At 43.0% G+C, this 17,396-nt stretch overlaps 1 protein-coding gene across 2 annotated transcripts in view; it reads right to left on the reverse strand.

Annotated features, from left to right (window-relative positions):
* Positions 1-1,421: 1,421 nt before the first annotated feature.
* Positions 1,422-17,396, reverse strand: part of Vkorc1l1 (vitamin K epoxide reductase complex subunit 1L1) — a 30,014-nt gene continuing 14,039 nt past the window's right edge. The window contains exons 2-3 of one of the 2 annotated variants that reach the window (XM_090324417.1): positions 7,440-7,549; positions 1,422-2,905 (exon numbers count right to left, since the gene is read on the reverse strand). In XM_090324417.1, coding sequence (XP_090180543.1) covers positions 2,679-2,905; positions 7,440-7,549 — 337 coding nt within the window. In that variant the 3' untranslated portion in view covers positions 1,422-2,678. The remainder of the gene's footprint in view (positions 2,906-7,439; positions 7,550-17,396) is intronic. The other variant, XM_090324418.1, reaches the window with a different exon arrangement.

Genomic DNA, 17,396 nt, shown 5'->3' on the forward strand with positions numbered 1-17,396 from the left:
GTCTATATATGTATGTATATATATATATGTGTGTGTGTGTGTGTGTGTGTGTATATATATATATATATATATACATATATATGTATATATATCAAGTAAAAGTAATTCCTGGCACGCAGCTGATTAAACCTGAGTTATTTCAGAAGTTTACTCCCACTGACAGCAACTAGCTGCAGAAGACCTTATGAAACCCTCCGACCACCGGACCTCCAGTCACAGCTTCTCCTGTTCTTCAAATATTTATGACCGGGGAGGAGGGGAACAGAAAAAGAGGCTTTGTTTCTTATAGACCACTTGAAAGCCACAAAGCTTAGAGTTACTGTAGAAACCAACTACTCTAAGCTGCCCTTGACTATTGGCTAGTAATGCCGCAGGGTGGAGGTTTCCAGTTTAAAAGTTGCAATAGCCTTTAGATGTCACCACCAGGAGTTCCCTCTTTCTTCTGGGTGGACAGAAGGTATAGAATGGAGCCTAAATTCTTCTAGGGCAGAAAGTACCAAATAACATGCAACAGGGTTTCCTGTTGTTCACTGAGAAATGAGTTTTTCAGCAAGTCACCTGCTCACCTCTCAGTGAGAAAAGGGGCAAGGGAATGTGGCCAAAACTTTATACAACGCAAACACTGGCTTCCCCAAGGCTAAGGAAAGCAAAGGAAAATCTTGAAGAGACAGTCTGTGCAATGTTCTCATACAGTTTCTCTCTAACTGTCGAAGACACTGGCGAGAATGCAACGTCATGACAAGCTCTAACGACATCTGCTGCCCCTCACAGAACATGGTGGAAGTGGTCTGGACTTGGAGCCCAGGAACTTGTCCAGCAGGACTGTGCCACACACACACAGCCATTTCCATACTAGCTTAGGAAAGAACCGGCCCCTGCCAGGCTGGGGGCCTGGCCCTCTGCTCAGCACAGATATTTGTTCCTGTCATCCCAAGATACCAGCCAGTGCTTCCTAGGGCTGCCTGACTACTGTAGAATATAGGAACCATGTGTAAAAGAGACAGGCACTGGAATATTCACATTCATGGGGAACAAGCCTTGAAAAAAATCGGAATTAAAACCCACTAAAAGTTTATACCTGCCTTCAGCCAGAATGCCTACACTTTTTACTGAACAACTGCCACTCTACATTTTACTTTACACTGCAAAGCCTGCTCTTTTCCTTCAAAAAGAAAGCAGTAAAGCTTAAGAGTTACCCAGCTAATGGACTCCTTTTTTTTTTTTAAACATAATAATTCATCCAAGTGAAAGCAAAACCACTGCCACCACTTCTCAGCCTAAGGAATGGACAGCCACACAGAACCTTTCTGCAGACTGCAAAGCTTCTACTTCGTGGCAAGAAAGGAAAGACTTCTGCCCAAGTTTAACACACAAAATATTTGGTTTGAGGTTTAAGACAGAAGGCACTTTTAACATTGAGATGCTAAGTGTGGACGCGTACAGCCACAATTTCATTTGTGTTTATTCAAATCGCCTTTACATGTTGTTTTACTATTTTTATGTAGCTATTAGAACGTTATTACTGCCTTTCACCTCCAGATACATCTACTTATAGTACCTTCACACTTCTGCAAACAGAGCACTCAAGTCTGTAATCCAGTACCTGATTGTGAAAGTTACCAGCAATCCTCAAGTGCAAAGCAAGCCAGGGAAAACACTAGGAGAGAGCAAGCCCACTCGGGAGAGTAGGCTCGCCCCTCTCATTCCACAGCCAGAATACTGTCTGGTTGACTGGCACCAATATTAAGGAAAAAGAAAAACATTTTTTTTGCACTGAAAACTTAGTTACTGTAAGAGGCTTTACCTAAAAATGCCATATTGGTATTTCCAGTTTTTTGGGAAAGAAATTCCCATTTTCTTACCACAAGTGTCCACCTTGGACTTGAAGATCTGATCACATGACTCATCTTGTGAAGTGACAACTAATCCAGTTTTATGGCTACAAAACTCCTCCTGAATGTTCAAATTTAAGTTTCTTCCTTTCTGAGCAGGGATAAGAGAAAGAGACCAACCACGCTACCGTTTCCGAGGTCAGAGCTGCACTCACGCTGTCAGGACTCGTCCCGGGCGCTCTGCAGGGCCCACGGCTTCCACTGTGTCATCCGTCAGTGCCAGGCTGCTGCACTTTAACTGAACCGTACAGTGAGTTCTGCGGGGATGGATCCAATATTTCTACCTTTATTTACAAATATCACATGAATGGATTCTAGTTCAATCTACATGTTTAAATCCATCGGCTAAAAACATAGTACATATTGTAAACAGAGCAATATTGAATACAGTATCTATTCTAAAATATTTTCATGTCATGATCACATTTGTTATACCTGAAATAGAATTTATACAATTAAAGAATTACTAGCAATGGTTGCTCACCTTACAATTGAGGAAAGGGGTCTAGGGCTACAGTTTATTATCTCAGAAACATCTTCAAAGTAAAGTTAAAGCTTGTCTTTGATTGGCTCGGTGTATCCTTTTTTTGTATCCATATTTAAAATGAAGATTGACACAGAAAATAGCTAGGGCCCCTTCTAATTTACAGTATTTAAAAAAATCAGTTTGATATTCTTAGGGAAAGTGTCTGTTGTGAATAATAATAATAATAATAAAAAAACAACGGCTGTAAAATAAACTTAATGGAAAGGGACTTCAGACTGTCAGAGAGCGTCCTCGAGTCGTCAGTCCTGCTTGGGCTGCAGCTGCCGTTTCCAGGCCTCATTCAAGTAAACTAGTCGTTTGTAGTTGATGATAAGGAGGATGAAGTTCAGCACATAGGTGGTGACGCAGAGGATGCAAAACTCCTTCAGCACAAAGTACAGAATGTAGGCCAGGTACAGGGAGCCCACCACAGACACGATGGAGGACGTCATGAGGATCAGAGCTGCCACCGCGCTGGCCGTCATCCCTGGGGAAGAGAGACACGGCTCCGTCAGGCTCTGCTCCACGGGAAGAGCCGGCGCCAAGGGCAGCAAAGGAATGCCAATCTCATCGGAATCTCGGAGAACAAAACTACCTGTCAATTTCGTTAGGTTAAGCAGGCTGGGCTTGGCAGATAGGATGCCCATTTCACAGCTTACCAATATGTCCACAGAAAATATTGCTTATTTCCGAAACTGGCCTTAGATAAGCATATACACAAAGAAACTGTGCAACCTCACAGTCCCATGACGCCATGAAGCTGATCTGCAAGTCCATGTCCACACACTGCTCATCAGCCATGTGTGAGCTTCACCCTGCCCCTCCTCTGGCTTTTCACTGTGGCTTCCCATCTGAGAAAGGGACAGTTTGGTTTCACCTTTACATCAAACTGATTAAAAGGAAAGAAAAAAGTAAAAACAAAACAAACTTAGGCCAGGAGTGTCCCGTCCCCCCCCCCCCCGCCCCGCCCCCCGACTGGTAGAGTGCTCGCCTAGCATGCATGAAGCCCTGGGGTGGATTCTTTGGTACCACATACACAGAAAAAGTTGGAAGTGGTGCTGTGGCTCAAGTGGCAGAGCTCTAGCCTTAAGTAAAACGTGTCCAAGGACAGTGTCCTTGCTGTCCTAGGATGGGAAAAGGAGAGAAAGAAAAAAAAAAGAAGAAAAGAAAGAAAGATATGAACTTAGAAGCACTTCAAGCTGGTTGACTGGAAACCACATGGCTCCACTTGGCCACATTTGGGTTAAACTCCATCAAGAAGAAAGGCAGTTTATGGTAGCCATGGCAATAAAATTTTCCCAGACCATGAAAAAAAAGAAAAAGAAAAAAGCAGTTAGGTGTGCACAGCCAGGGTTCTCAGGCTTCACACGCGCTGTTATTTTGTTATTTTCTGTGGACAACAATATATAAAGAATATATGCACTAATTGTCTAGGATAGAGGAGAAGGTAGAACTCTTAATGGCTACTGAGTAACAGTAAGAGGAAAAATAGCAGGCTAAAAGGAACATCTTGATAGTTCCCAGACAGAGACAGTGTTTTAGTTTGCCTGAGGTTCTGGTCAGAACCCCACAGCCAGGCTCAGCAGGATGGAGGTGCTGTGAAATTGTCTGTGCCACACATGGCACATCTGCTTCTGCTGGCATAAAGTTTGATTAAGATGCAGTTATTCTCATTTACAATTCTGATTATTCTTGTATTAGAAAGGCAGAGGTAAGGGCCGGGATTGTGACCTAAGCGGTAGAGAGCTTGCCTAGCATGCACAAAGACCCGGGTTTGATTCCTCCATATCACATACACAGAAAAAGCTGGAAGTGGTGCTGTGGCTCAAGTGGTAGAGCTCTAGCCTTGAGAAAGCCCAAGGACAGTGCTCAGGCCCTTAGTTCAGCCGGGGGCTGGGGGAAAAAAAAAGGGAGAGGTAGAGCACACAGCAGTTACAGAAGATGAAATGTAAATGCTGTGTGAAAGGTGGACACAGAAGCTCTATAGATATGTGTGGAGGCTCAATGCAATTTCCTGTTGCATCACAAAAGCATGAACGGAGTCTAAAATGTTCCAGGAAGCATGAATAAAAGGAATGGGTGTAACAAGTTAATCTCATAAACAAAAATATGTTTCCATCTGCTAAATTAATAATCAGATTTTCCTTATGCCTTTTCTTGTTAAAAATACTTTTTTCTTGTTGTTGATCGTGGGGCTTGGACTCTGGGCCTGGGTGCTGTCTTTGAGTTCTTCAGCTCAAGGCTACCACCCGACGACCCCTTGAGCCATGGTCCCACTTCCCATTTTCTGGTGGTTAATTGGAGATAAGAGTCTCATGTACTTTAGTGCGCGGGCTGGCTTTGAACTGTGATCCTGAGATCGCTGCCTCTTCAGTAGCTAGGATTACAGGCATGGCTTAAGCATGCTTATAGTTTTATCTACTTTATAGGGCTCTTTAGAACTCCAACAGAATAAATGTACACAGTAGGAAGTAAATTTCTACTCCCCTTTCTCTGTCCACACAGTTACATGCATGATTATAAGTATGTATGTGCCTTATGCCTTCTGAAACGTAATTTGCTTTTCACAATGCTGTCAATTTTCTGTTTTTATCAGGTTTTTTTGCCAGTCTGGGGGTTTGAGCTCAGGGCCTGACCACTGCCCTTGGGCTTTCTCAAGGCTAGCGCTCTATCACTTGAGTCACAGCACCCCTTCCAGCTAATCTTCCGTTTTTTACTCAATGCCTACCAAGTCCATTCTAATATGAACGTGCCCCAATTCATGCAGTCATTACCTAATGTTGGACTACTTCTAATTTTTTGCTATTTTTAAATGCCACTATTCTGAGTACCCCTATGTATACATCTCTATATTTCTGAATAATAAACATACATAGAACTGGGCAGACTTGATAGGATTACTCAGGAAAATCCACATAATTTGCCTCATGACAAACTTCAGACAGTTAAATATATTCGTAATGAATCAACTCACAGAAACACATAAACCATGGGATAAAATATTAACATAACAGATACAATGCAAAGAAAAAAAGGGAAGGCATTTAAGTATAAAATCTTATGCAATAAAATTCACAAAACTAACAGGATAAAGAATGGGTTAAAGTAGTTGTAAAAATATGAAATATAGCTGGGCACAGTGACTCTCACCTGTAACCCTAGCTACTCAGGAACCTGAGATCTGAGGATCTCATGGCACTAAAGTCCATAAGATTTTTATCTCCAATTAACTACCAGAAAACCAGAAGTGACACTGTGGCTCAAGGGGTAGGACAGTAGCTTTGAGCTGAAGAGCTCAGGGACAGTGCCCAGGCCTAAACTTCAAGTCCCACAACCAAGGGAAAAGAAGAGAAAAGAAAAGAAAAGAAAAAAGTAAAAGAGCCAGGCATGCCTGTAATCCTATCTACTCAGTAGGCTAAGATCTGAGGATCAAGGTTCAAAGCCAGCCCAGGCACAAAAGAACCTGAGATTCTTATCTCTAATTAACCTCTAGCAAATGGGAAGTGGGGCTTGCTCGAGGGTAGGAGAGGTAACCTTGAGCTGAAGAGCTCAGGGACAGCACCCAGGCCAACGTCAAGCCCCATGACCCCCCCCCCCAAAAAAAAAGTAAAACAAATAATCTCAATAATCTGACAAAAAATGAAATTAAAATACAGTAAGGTAAAATAAATTACTCATGTTAGAAATCTGACAAAGAAACTTGTAAAAAATGGAACTTGGACAAAGACAGACAACAGAATCCACTAAAATTTATATGTTTGGACTCATTAATTTCATGCCTGGAGATGAGTTTTATGAGAATAATTCAGAGAGTGATGTGGAAGAGGGGATTTCAGTAAATAAAGTTGATCATTGCAACCTTATTAACAAACAAACCCAAAAAAAGGTGAATCTTGGAGGTCAATGAAAACAAAACATAGAAGGTAACAATCTCACAAAACTATTCTGAAGGCTTTGAAATGCAGAAGGCAGAACTACGGATATGGCTCAGCTGTAGAGCACTTTCCTAGCTTATGTGAAGCCTGGGTTTGATCCCTACTACTGAGTAAGAGGGAGGATAGCAGGCAGTGGAAACAGTAGGCACTTACAGCGGTAGATTTAGGAACTCTGTTTTCTTAATACGTAATACTTTTGAATGGCTACATAGCCTGCAATACACAGTAAGAAATGAAGTGTACAAGGCCACTGGAGTACAATCTCCACAGCAGGACTGGCAGTGAGGTGGTGCTGTTCACAACTGAACAGCAACTGATATCAAGTTCAATGTCAGCATCATTATGATAGAACAGCCCAAGGACAGTGCTCAGGTCCTGAGTTCAAGTCCTAGGACTGGCAAAAAAACAAACCATAAAGCAAAACAAATAAAACAAACAAACAAAAAAAACAGCTGGGTGCCAGTGGCTCACATATGTCATCCTAGGTACTCAGGAAGCTGAGGTCTGGGGATCACAGTTCAAAGCCAGTCTGGGCACTAAACTGCATGAGACTCCTCTCCAATTAACCACCAGAAAGCCAGAAGTGGTGCTGTGGCTCAAGGGGTAGAGCGCTAGCCCTGAGCTGAAGAGCTCAGAGTTCAAGCCACATGGTTGACAATAAATAAATAAATACATACATAATCCTCTGTTGAGCTGGACGCGATGGCTCACACCTGTAATCCTAACTACTCAGTAGGCCGAGATCTGAGGATCAAGGTTCAAAGCCAGCTTGGGCACTAAAGAACATGACACTCTTACCTCCAATTAATCACTAAAAAACAGGAAGTAGGGCTGTGGCTCAAGGGTTAGGGTGGTAGCCTTGAACTGAAGAGCTCAGGGACAGTGCCCAGGCCCGGAGTTCAAGCCCCCTGACCTACCAAAAAAAAAAAAATTCTTTGTTGAGTCATGTCTTCATAACACAGAAATAGGCTTAGTACTTCTATCATTAAAATATGCTTTATTTAATATAAAGACACTTCAGAGCAGAGACACAAAACACTAAATGGAATAACAAATTCATTTTTGTATTGCTGTATAGATACTTACCAAGTAATAACTGCAGTATATAAAATATAAGTCCAAAGACACTGTTTGGCTGGTTTAATACACCATCTTTTCCAAAAATGGAACCCAAAAGACCAAATCCTCGACCCCATCTGTAAAATAAGGAAAACCAGTGACCCTATATTTGACATGCCCTTTGTTTAAAATGTAAAATTAGTTGATAACGCTATCCAGTTCTAAAATAAGCGAACTTGCCAAACTTCTTAAATACCTTGTGTTCTGAGTGATTGCCCAACACTGGATTTCTGTATTTCTAATACAGCCTACCTAAGCATGCCAATGTGCCCCTCAGTCTCTAAGCAGCCTGATTCTCAATCTTCTCTCTTGCAAATGCTAACATGGTTGGTGTTGGCGGATGAGCCACTTGAAACTAAAGCCAGGGTCTCTTAGCAGTGGCACATGTAGTGGGGACAGCTCTGTGTGTTGCCAAGTGTTCAGCACTATCTCTGGCCCCTACCTCCTTGGTCCTGGCATTATTTTCCACCTCCAGTTATGACTACCAAGATGTCTTCAGACTTTGCCAAATGGCCCCTTGGGGTGAGTTGGAGGGTACATCACTTAGCTGATCTATGAGAATACATGTTTTACATATGTCCTGGGAATATATGTAGGACTTCTCTAGAACTTGCCTACAAAAAAAAAAGATATATGCGTTAACAGTATTGAAAGTTGACCTTCAAATTTTTCATTTGACTTAATATTTTTAGAATCTTATTCTTAAGAAGGGATTATGGAGAAAGACTATTAAAAGATTTTTAACTCTGAATTGGGGTGCTTTTTAACTAATGAAAGTCAGAAGAAATGCACTCTAGAAAAAATCTAAACTTTGGTTCTAAAGACAAACTGCCTAAATATAGGGATAATGAATGACTTTTATTAGTTACACTGGTTTAATAATTCTCAGGTTCATAAAAGAATGAAAGCCCACCCGGCGTGGTGGCTCACACCTGTAATCCTAGCTACTCAGGAGGCTGAGGTCTGAGGATCAAGGTTCAAAACCAGCTGGGGCACAAAAGGACCTGAGACTCTTACTTCCAGTTAACCTCTAGAATCGGGAAGTGGGGTTTGGCTCAGGGGTAGGGCGGTAGCCTTGAGCTGAAGAGCTCAGGGACACAGCCCACCCCATGATGCACCAAAAAAAAAAAAAAGAAGAGGGAGCCAGGAAGGTTTCCAGTTACAGGAGGGGCTGGTGTTGAACAGGATCCATGAGGCACTCCCTGTCTTGGGGAGCTCAGAATCTAGTTAGAGAAGTAGTAAGCCTGCAAACACAGGGTTGAGTTGCTTTTAGAGATGAAGAACCTCAAGGCCGCACCAGAATATTGGAATTTTGAAATCTTAAGTCTGAATTCCTCTACCAGCCCTTGCCCACAAAATCTCGGTGATACTGGTGCTTGTTGTCTAAAGACCTCACTAAGAGGTCTGCCAAACCAGGTAGAGCAGAGATGAGCAGAGCTCCTGTAACTAGGTTTCCAGGGAAGGACTTTCTCAGGACTAAACTTTAAAACCAAATCCTGAATGGTGAGGGGAAGTCAGTCTCATGAGAAATGGCAAATATAAAGACCTTCAGGAGGAATGAGCCACACGTGTACAAGACAGCCCTGCGGCTGACACATGACGATCAGGAGAGTGACAGGAGAGAGACACACGTCCAGTCATTTGAACCATCTAGGATCTAGTTTGCAGGCCCTGATGAAGAGCTTGAATGTTAATCTACTTGCAATGAATGATATTTATGAGTGAGCTTATTTATGTCACCCTGGGTGATGGTGTGAAGACAACCTACAGCAGAACCAAGTGAAGACGGGAGAGACTCCGGGCAATCAACTTCCTGACTTATTCATGTGGAGCAGGAGTTCACATTTAGTCATTGCCTCTACAATGGAAACAACTGGGCATACTGCCAAAATTACCCTGAGCAAACTACCTGCTTCATTCTCTAAGATCACAGGGATAATTTCCATGAAAACAATGTGATAATTCCCAAATCATTCCAAGAATTATTTTATCAACAAGCACACATATATGCCTGGTGCTGCTGGCTCACACTTGTAATCCTAGCTACACAGGAGGTGGAGATCTGAGGACTCAGATTTGGGCCAGGCCAGGCAGCACCGCCAGTGAGAGTCTTATCTCCAGTAAGCCAGCAAAAAGCCAGAAGTGGAAGCGGAGCTCCAGTGGCAGAGAGCCAGCCTCGAGCAAAAGCTCAGCGACAGGCCTGTGTCCAGACTGGTGCATATGGGCAGGGCTCCCCCCACATCTTCCCACACTCTCCCCACCCCTGTCCTCAACATTGGTGTTTTTCAAAATAACACCCAATTATAGAGTGCGCCAGCCTTCCTATTGCACACTTCCCTGTGATGGATTCTGATCCCCAGAGACAACAGATTTTTTTTTTTTTCTTTAAACTGACTTTGAACCGTGATTCTCAGATCTCATCTGAATAGTTAGGATTACAGTTATGCGACACCATACCCGGCTTCAATTGCTTTGATATTTTTTCACTCCATTTACCTCCACATTTTTTTTTTTTTTTTTTTTGTGGTGGGTCATGGGGCTTGAACTCGGCCTGAACGCTGTCCCTGAGCTTTTCAGCTCAAGGCTACTGCTACTACCCTATCCTTCAGCCAAGCCCCACTTCCCATTTTCTGGAGGTTAACTGGAGGTAAGAGTCTCAGGTCCTTTTCTAAGTAATATGCTCCTCGTATCTACTTACCAGTTAAAAACATTACCCTCTTGTTTTGTTCTGGTTTTGGCCAGTCCTGGGGCTTGGGCTCAGGGCCTGGGCATTATCCCTGAGCTTCTTTTGCTTTAGGCTAGCGTTCTACCATCGGAGCCACAGTATACTAATGAATTGAACACAGGGCTTCTTGCATGTTAGGCAAAAACTCTACCACTAAGCCATACTCGCAACCCAAAATTAAGATGTCTTTTCTGAGGTTTGGAGGTTTAAACTCAGGGCCTGGGCACTGTCCCTGAGCCCTTTTGCTCAAAGCTAGCCCTCTACCACTTTAAGGCACAGTCCCACTTCCTTTGACTTTTTAACATAATAGCCAGTGCTGCTTTCAACAATTTCAGAATACCTCCCATGAACATGAAGTGAACAGACCTCTAGCAAATCTCACAGCATGGTGACACATGCCAGTAACCATGTCTGTCTGTTTCCCTCACCATTACTTGTATACCACTCAATGGTGACTTTTATTTCCTTTTTCAAGGGGGAAACGGGTATTGCCATGAAATAGCCCAACTTGCAATCTGCCTGCCTCATTTAACAAAGGTATCAGCATATACCTGCGTGTGTGTGTGTGTGTGTGTGTGTGTGTGTGTGTATAGTATTTGGGTTTAAATTCTGAGATTAGCTCTTGCTAGGCAAGCCCTCTATTCTAATCTCTCTCCTCTCTCTGTCTCTGTTGGTCATAGGGCTTGAACTCTGGGCCTGGGCATTGTTCCTGAGCTCTTCAGCTCAAGGCTACTACCCTACCCCTTTAGCCACAGCGACACTTCCAGCTTTCTCATGGTTAATTGGAGATAAGAATCTCACATTTTTTAGTGACTGTGCTGGCTCTGAACTGCTATCCTCAGATCTGGCTTTGAATCATGATCCTCAGATTTTAGCCTCCTGAGTAACTAGAATTACAGGAGCCATGGTGCCTGGCTCCAGTCCCCCACCCCCTCTGTAAAATTTACATACATCCAACGCATATATATGTATGTATGTATATATACACATGCATATATACATATATATACATGCATATATACATATATACATATATATACATGCATATATACATATACATACATACATACATACATATATATATATATATATATATATATATGCAGGGCAATCCTGGGGCTTGAACTCAGGGCATGAACAATGTCCTTAGCTTTCTCAAGGCCAGAACTCTACCACTTCAGCCACATCACTGTTGCTGATTTTTTCGTATGTGGTACCGAGGAATCGAACCTAGGCAAGCACTCTACGATGGCTTTGTAGTGCCTGGACTGGCTTGAACTGGGATTCTCAAATCTCAGCCTCCTGAGTAGCGAGGATAACAGGTATAAGCCACCACATCTGGCTTGTTTTTGTTTTGTTATTTTTATTTTTTAAAGTTAGAGGGGGGCTGGGATGTAGCTCAGTGGCAAAGTGCTCTCCTAGCAAGTGCAATGTCCTTGGGTTCGATCCCCAGTACCGAAAAAGAAAAGAAAAAAAAAAGTACAGTTAAAGGGAGATGAAGCCGGGAGCGTGGCCTACTGGTACAGGCTTGCCTAGCAAGCACAAAGCCCTGGGATAGATTCTCTGGAACCACATAAACAGAAAAAGCTGGTACTGTGGCTCAGATGGTAGAGCACTCATCTTGAGAAAACTCAAGGACAGTTCACCACCGAAAAAACCAGAAGTGGCACTGCAGCTCAAAGCTTTGAGCTGAATAGCTCAGAGGCAGCCAGGCCCAGAGTTTAAGCCCCATGACAAACAAACAAACAAAAAAGATATGAGGTCAGACAGAGCCCCACCAGCCTTTCCCTGGCCAGGTGACCCTACGCTGCAGGGCATAAGAACTAACACACTACCTACTCTTATTACCCAAATGGAAGCCCCAGCTATCACAGCAGAAAATCCAACTGCCCATCTTTATCACAGATAAAATCAGCACCCAGGGTCAGGCGTGTGGCCTGGTGGTAGAGTGCTTGCCTAGCATGCACAAAGACCTGAGTTCAATTCCTCAGTACCACATATACACAGAAAAACCCTGAAATGGTACTGAGGCTCAAGTGGTAGACTGCTAGCCTTGAGAAAGGCCAAGGACAGTGCTCAGGCCCTGAGTTCTAGCCCCAGGACTGGCAAAAAAAAAAAAAAAAATCAGCATCTATCTGCCACCCACCATCTTATATCACCCTTCCATGTAGCGCCCCAACCTTGTCCCTTCCCAGACCTTCAGAGGTATCTTCTGAAATGTGGTCACCTTCAACTTAAAAACAAAGACAAGGAAAAACATTCTGCCTGCTTTAGCGCGGCTCCAGCAAAAACCCTCTTAGCTTATTCCCCTTCCTTTTTATTTTTGCTGTCATAACTTTGCTTCTTCAGATGTCTTGCAAATTTCCTGTTCCTTGGACTGTGCTTCTGCAGGAGCCATGTTCCGGCACGGCTGCTGGTCCTACCCTTTCATCCAGCTCCAGCCTTTCCTCTCCCCATCCTGTCATCTCCTTGAGACCTCGACATTACAGAGATGAATCACCACATCAAAAGCCTTGGTAATGACAGCTCCCATGATTAAATGTTCTAATTGCTCAATACAATTGAAGAACTGAATGATAGCTAATACTCTGCAAATTTTAAGACACCACATCACTGACTCAAGAAGGGCCGAACTCCAAAAAAGCAAATGAAGCAAAGATGTGCAGGCACATCATAACAAAACTTGAGAAGATCAGGTCTCTTTACCACATACAGAAGGGGTGAACTGGACACACTGCTGTCAAAGTGGTAACAGTACTACAGCTACAAGCACCAGAATAAAATAAACAGCCAGACAACAAACTGCCAGACAACCACACCAGCAAATCTAAATATTAAGCCACAAAGTTTTCTTTTCCAGATGAATAAAAGCTGAATGCATCCACTAGCTGATCCAAAGTAGAAGATGGTCTCCAGGTAGAGGAAAGGCAGAAAGGCAAAGGTTAAATGAGGATTAACTATGTTAAGACAGCATCAATGTCTTATGAAAAGTATGTAATTAAACATCAAAACTGTGGCTGGGCCAGGTGTGGTAACTCATGTCTGTAATCTTAGCTACTCAGGAGGCTGAGATCTGATGATCACAGTTCAAAGCCAGCTCAGGCAGTAAAGAATATGAGACTCTTATCTCCAATTAACCACTGGAAAATGGGAAGGGAAGTGGGGCTGTGGCTCTAGGGGTAGGTGGTAGCCTTGAGCTGAAGAGCTCAGGGACAGCGCCCAGGCCCAGAGTTCAAGCTCCGCAACCAACAAATAAATAAATACATACATACACATACACACACACACACACACACACACACACACACACACACACACACACACACACACACACACACACCTATATACATACATACTGGGGCCAAGAGCATGGCCTAGTGGTAGACTGCTCACCTACCATGCATGATTCCTCGATATCACATACACAGAAAAAGGCTCTGTGGCTCAAGTAGCAGAACCCTAGCCTTGAGCAAAAAGTATCCAAGGACAGTTCCTGGCCCTGAGATCATGCCCCAGGACTGGCCAAAAAAAAAAAAAAATCAAAGCATCGGGCACGGGCCAGGAGTTTGGCCTGGTGGTAGAGTGCTTGCCTGGAATGCATGAAGACCCAGGTTCAATTACACAGTACCATATACATAGAAAAAAGCCAGAAGTGGTGCTGAGGCTCAAGTGGTAGAGCTCTAGCCTTCAGAAAAAGAACCTAAGGACAGTGTTCAGGGCCTGAGTCCAACAAAAGCTGGATCTGAAGGCATGGCCTAACTGTTAAAGCAGTCTAGTATGAGCAAAAAAGCTGAGCAAGTGGCCTGAGTTCAATCCTTGGTACTAGCCCACACAGACAGACACACACAAAAAAATCAAAACAGAGTTGTGGGATATAGTTTGGTGGTAGAATGCTTGCTTGTATAGCACTTGCAAGGTCCAAAGTTACATATCTCTAATACTGCAAAGATAAAAAAAAATGACAATAATAAACTCAAAGGTAGGAGAATAATAAGTAATATAGATATCTAAGGTCTAGGTACTGGTGTGATAATAATAGTTATTATTATTATTATTATTGTGTGTGTGTGTGTGTGTGTGTGTGTGTGTGTCCCCAAGCTCTTCAGCTCTAGGCTACCACCCTACCAAGCCCCACTACTCCCTTTCTAGAGGTTAAATGGAGATAAGTTTCTAGTCCTTTTGTGTCCAGGTTGGCTTTGAAGCTTGATCCTCAGATCTCAGCCTACTGAGTAGCTAGGATTACAAGCATGAGCCACCACACCTAGCCTGGGCTTTACTCTTAAATCATCAGAATGCAGGCCGAGTTCAAGTTCCATGACCCACAAAAAAAAAAAAAAAAAAAAAAAAAGAATCATCAGAAAGCTACACCTCTAGACAACACTGTTTTCTCCTGCATAAACTGCTTGCACCATAGTTTCCTATTGATATTGATAATATGTCTTAGCCATGATTTTCTACAGTGACAGTCTTTGTTGGGGGGGTGGAGGGGAGGCTAGTCCTGTGGCTTGAGCTCAGGGCCTGAGCACTGTCCTTGGGTTTTCTCAAGGCTAGAGCTCTACCACCTGAGCCACAGCACCACTTCTGGCTTTTTTATGAACGTGGTACTGAGGAATTGAACCTGGGCATTCATGCATGCTATGCAAGCACTATACTAATAGGCCAACTCCCAACCCTACAGTGACAGTCTTATGAACTACTTTGCTTCAATTGCTAAAGGAATGTGGTCAAAAACATCTATTTGTGTAAAATTCTACAAAAGGTTTCTTTTATAAGTGACGGGAGACTTTTTTTTTTTTCGCCAGACTTTTTTTTTCATGGGCCTTGAACTCAGGACCTGAGCACTGTCCTTGGGTTTTCTCAAGGCCAGAGCTCTACCACTTGAGCCACAGCACCACTTCCAGCTTTTTTCTATGTATGTGGTACCAAGGAATCAAACCCAGGTAAAGCACTCTAACCATTAGGCCAAACACTTGGCCAACAGAAAACTTCCTTAAAGAGTGGAGGCAACGTGTCCTTTCTAGGCAAGACTGCCATGGAATTTGTACAGTTTGATTCCATATCCTATTCCAGAACAAGTAAAACTACAACAAAACAAAGCAAAATAAGAACCCCACAACAGTAGTTACTGTAATCTGGAAGTAGAGAAATGATTGGCAAGAGGTAGGAGGAACTTTCCAGTGTGATGGTGGTCTCAACAGTGGCCCACTGAGGAAGACTCCATCCACCACACGTCAGTGCTAAGCTAACTTCGCTCTCTGTAACTGTAACACACCAAAATGTCTCCGATTTTGCCCCAAAAGGCAAAGCCACATGTAATCAAAAACTGCTCCTTTTTATCCTGAAGGGATTTTGGATTACATTGATATATACATTTTCAAAGTTTGTAATTCAGAAAATAAATGCATTCTTCAAATTATGTATTTATTATATGTTACCTCTAAAGAACTAATAAACTGTAGTTAATGATATCCATGCCAAAGTATTTAAGATTTTTTTTTTTTGTCAGTCCTGGGCTCGAACTCAGGGTGTAGGCACTGACTCTGTGCCTCTCTATGCTTAAGGCGAGAGCTCTGCCACTTGAGCCACAGCACCATTTCTGGCTTTTTCTGCGTATGTGGTACTGAGAAATTGAACCCAGGGCTTTGTGTATGTTAGTCAAGCACTTTGCCACTAGGCCACACTCCCCTGCCCCTAAAATAAAATTTTTGGTGGTTGTTGGTGTTAGTTCATTTAGGTTTTGAATGTCCTCTAAATGCCCTTTGTTTCAGTGAACAGGCTATGGAGAGATGGGCCACGACCTTGAATATGGGTCTCTTGTCCCTTCCTGTCCTTGCTCTCTGTTATGATAAGGTTCTATTCATTACAAATCATTGATTTTAAAATAGTTTATTATATATACAAGATACTAAGTCTGTGTGTAAATTGCATTTGGAAATAAGTATCAGAGAGAAATTTCTGTATGATAGGAGGGATTGGCGAATAGCTGTGGGGAGCAAAGAGATGGGAATGGGAAGCACCCTTTTGGAGTAAGAATGAGTAATCACATTCAAAGTCTGTATCTTAAGAGGTGGGTCTCACTGAAATAAGACTGAAAGGAGAAAGACAGTGAGAAACGCAGGAGAATGGCAGGGTTAGGAGAGATCAAACAGGTACTTCAAAACTGCTTTTACTCAAAAACACCAACTCCTAACCTGGGCCTGCAAGTTAAAAGCAGAATAAAAGCTTGTCATGCCTGCCTCCATTTTGTACATCTTTATTCTTTCTTTGTATCATTATCTTTCCTGTATAGTCATCCTGGAATCTAGGAAGCACAGGATTGATTGCTAACTTCTTCATGACAAAGCAACAAGGCTAACCCTAAGGAAAGGATCCACAGGGCATCTGAGGCCATTTACCCAAAATGTCAACCAATAGTAATCACCTCACAGCCACCATACAGGCTCCCCTCCCACCCATCACCAAGTAAGACAGCATTAACAGCACTCTGTGGAGCCCTCCCAGAAGCAGACCATAACCATTAATCAGGCCACAGTATGGCAGTCCTGTTAATAATTAGCACATCTCTGACCCCCTCTCAAATTCTTTCTCTATTTAAAACTAAAGTCTATACCCAGAAGATGTACTGAAGTGCTTTCTTTGCTTCTCTCTGTGGCAAGCCTGTGCTTTCTAACAAACCACTCATCTTTCTCTGGCCTGTGGTGGAAAGAGGCCAGACCAGATATGCAGAGCCTCTGGAGTTAAAAAAACAACAACCGGGGCCGGGAGTTTGGCCTAGTGGTTAAAGTGCTTGCCTAGCATGCATGAAGACCCGGGTTCGATTCCTCGGTACCCCACATACATAGCAAAAAGCCAGAAGTGGTGCTGAGGCTCAAGTGGTAGAGCTCTAGCCTTGAGAAAGTCCAAGGACAGTGCTCAAGCCCTGAGCTCAAGCCCAGGACTGGCAAAAAAAAAAAAAAAAAAAACAACAACCAAGAAGTCTGAGAAAGAAACACAGAAGTCAGAGAAACACAGAAGTCAGAGAGAGAAACACAGAAGCACACTTGAGGCAAGGTTTGCTTCATATATTTCATACACACACACACACACACACACACACACACACACACACACACACACACAAATTTATATATATTTTTTCTCCCTTTAGTCAGTCGTGGGACTTGAACTCTGGGCCTGGATACTGTCCCTGAGGTCTTCTC

This window comes from Megascapheus bottae, chromosome 34 (genome assembly GCF_031878675.1).
Source record: "Megascapheus bottae isolate mThoBot1 chromosome 34, mThoBot2.hap1, whole genome shotgun sequence".
NCBI lineage: Eukaryota > Metazoa > Chordata > Mammalia > Rodentia > Geomyidae > Megascapheus > Megascapheus bottae.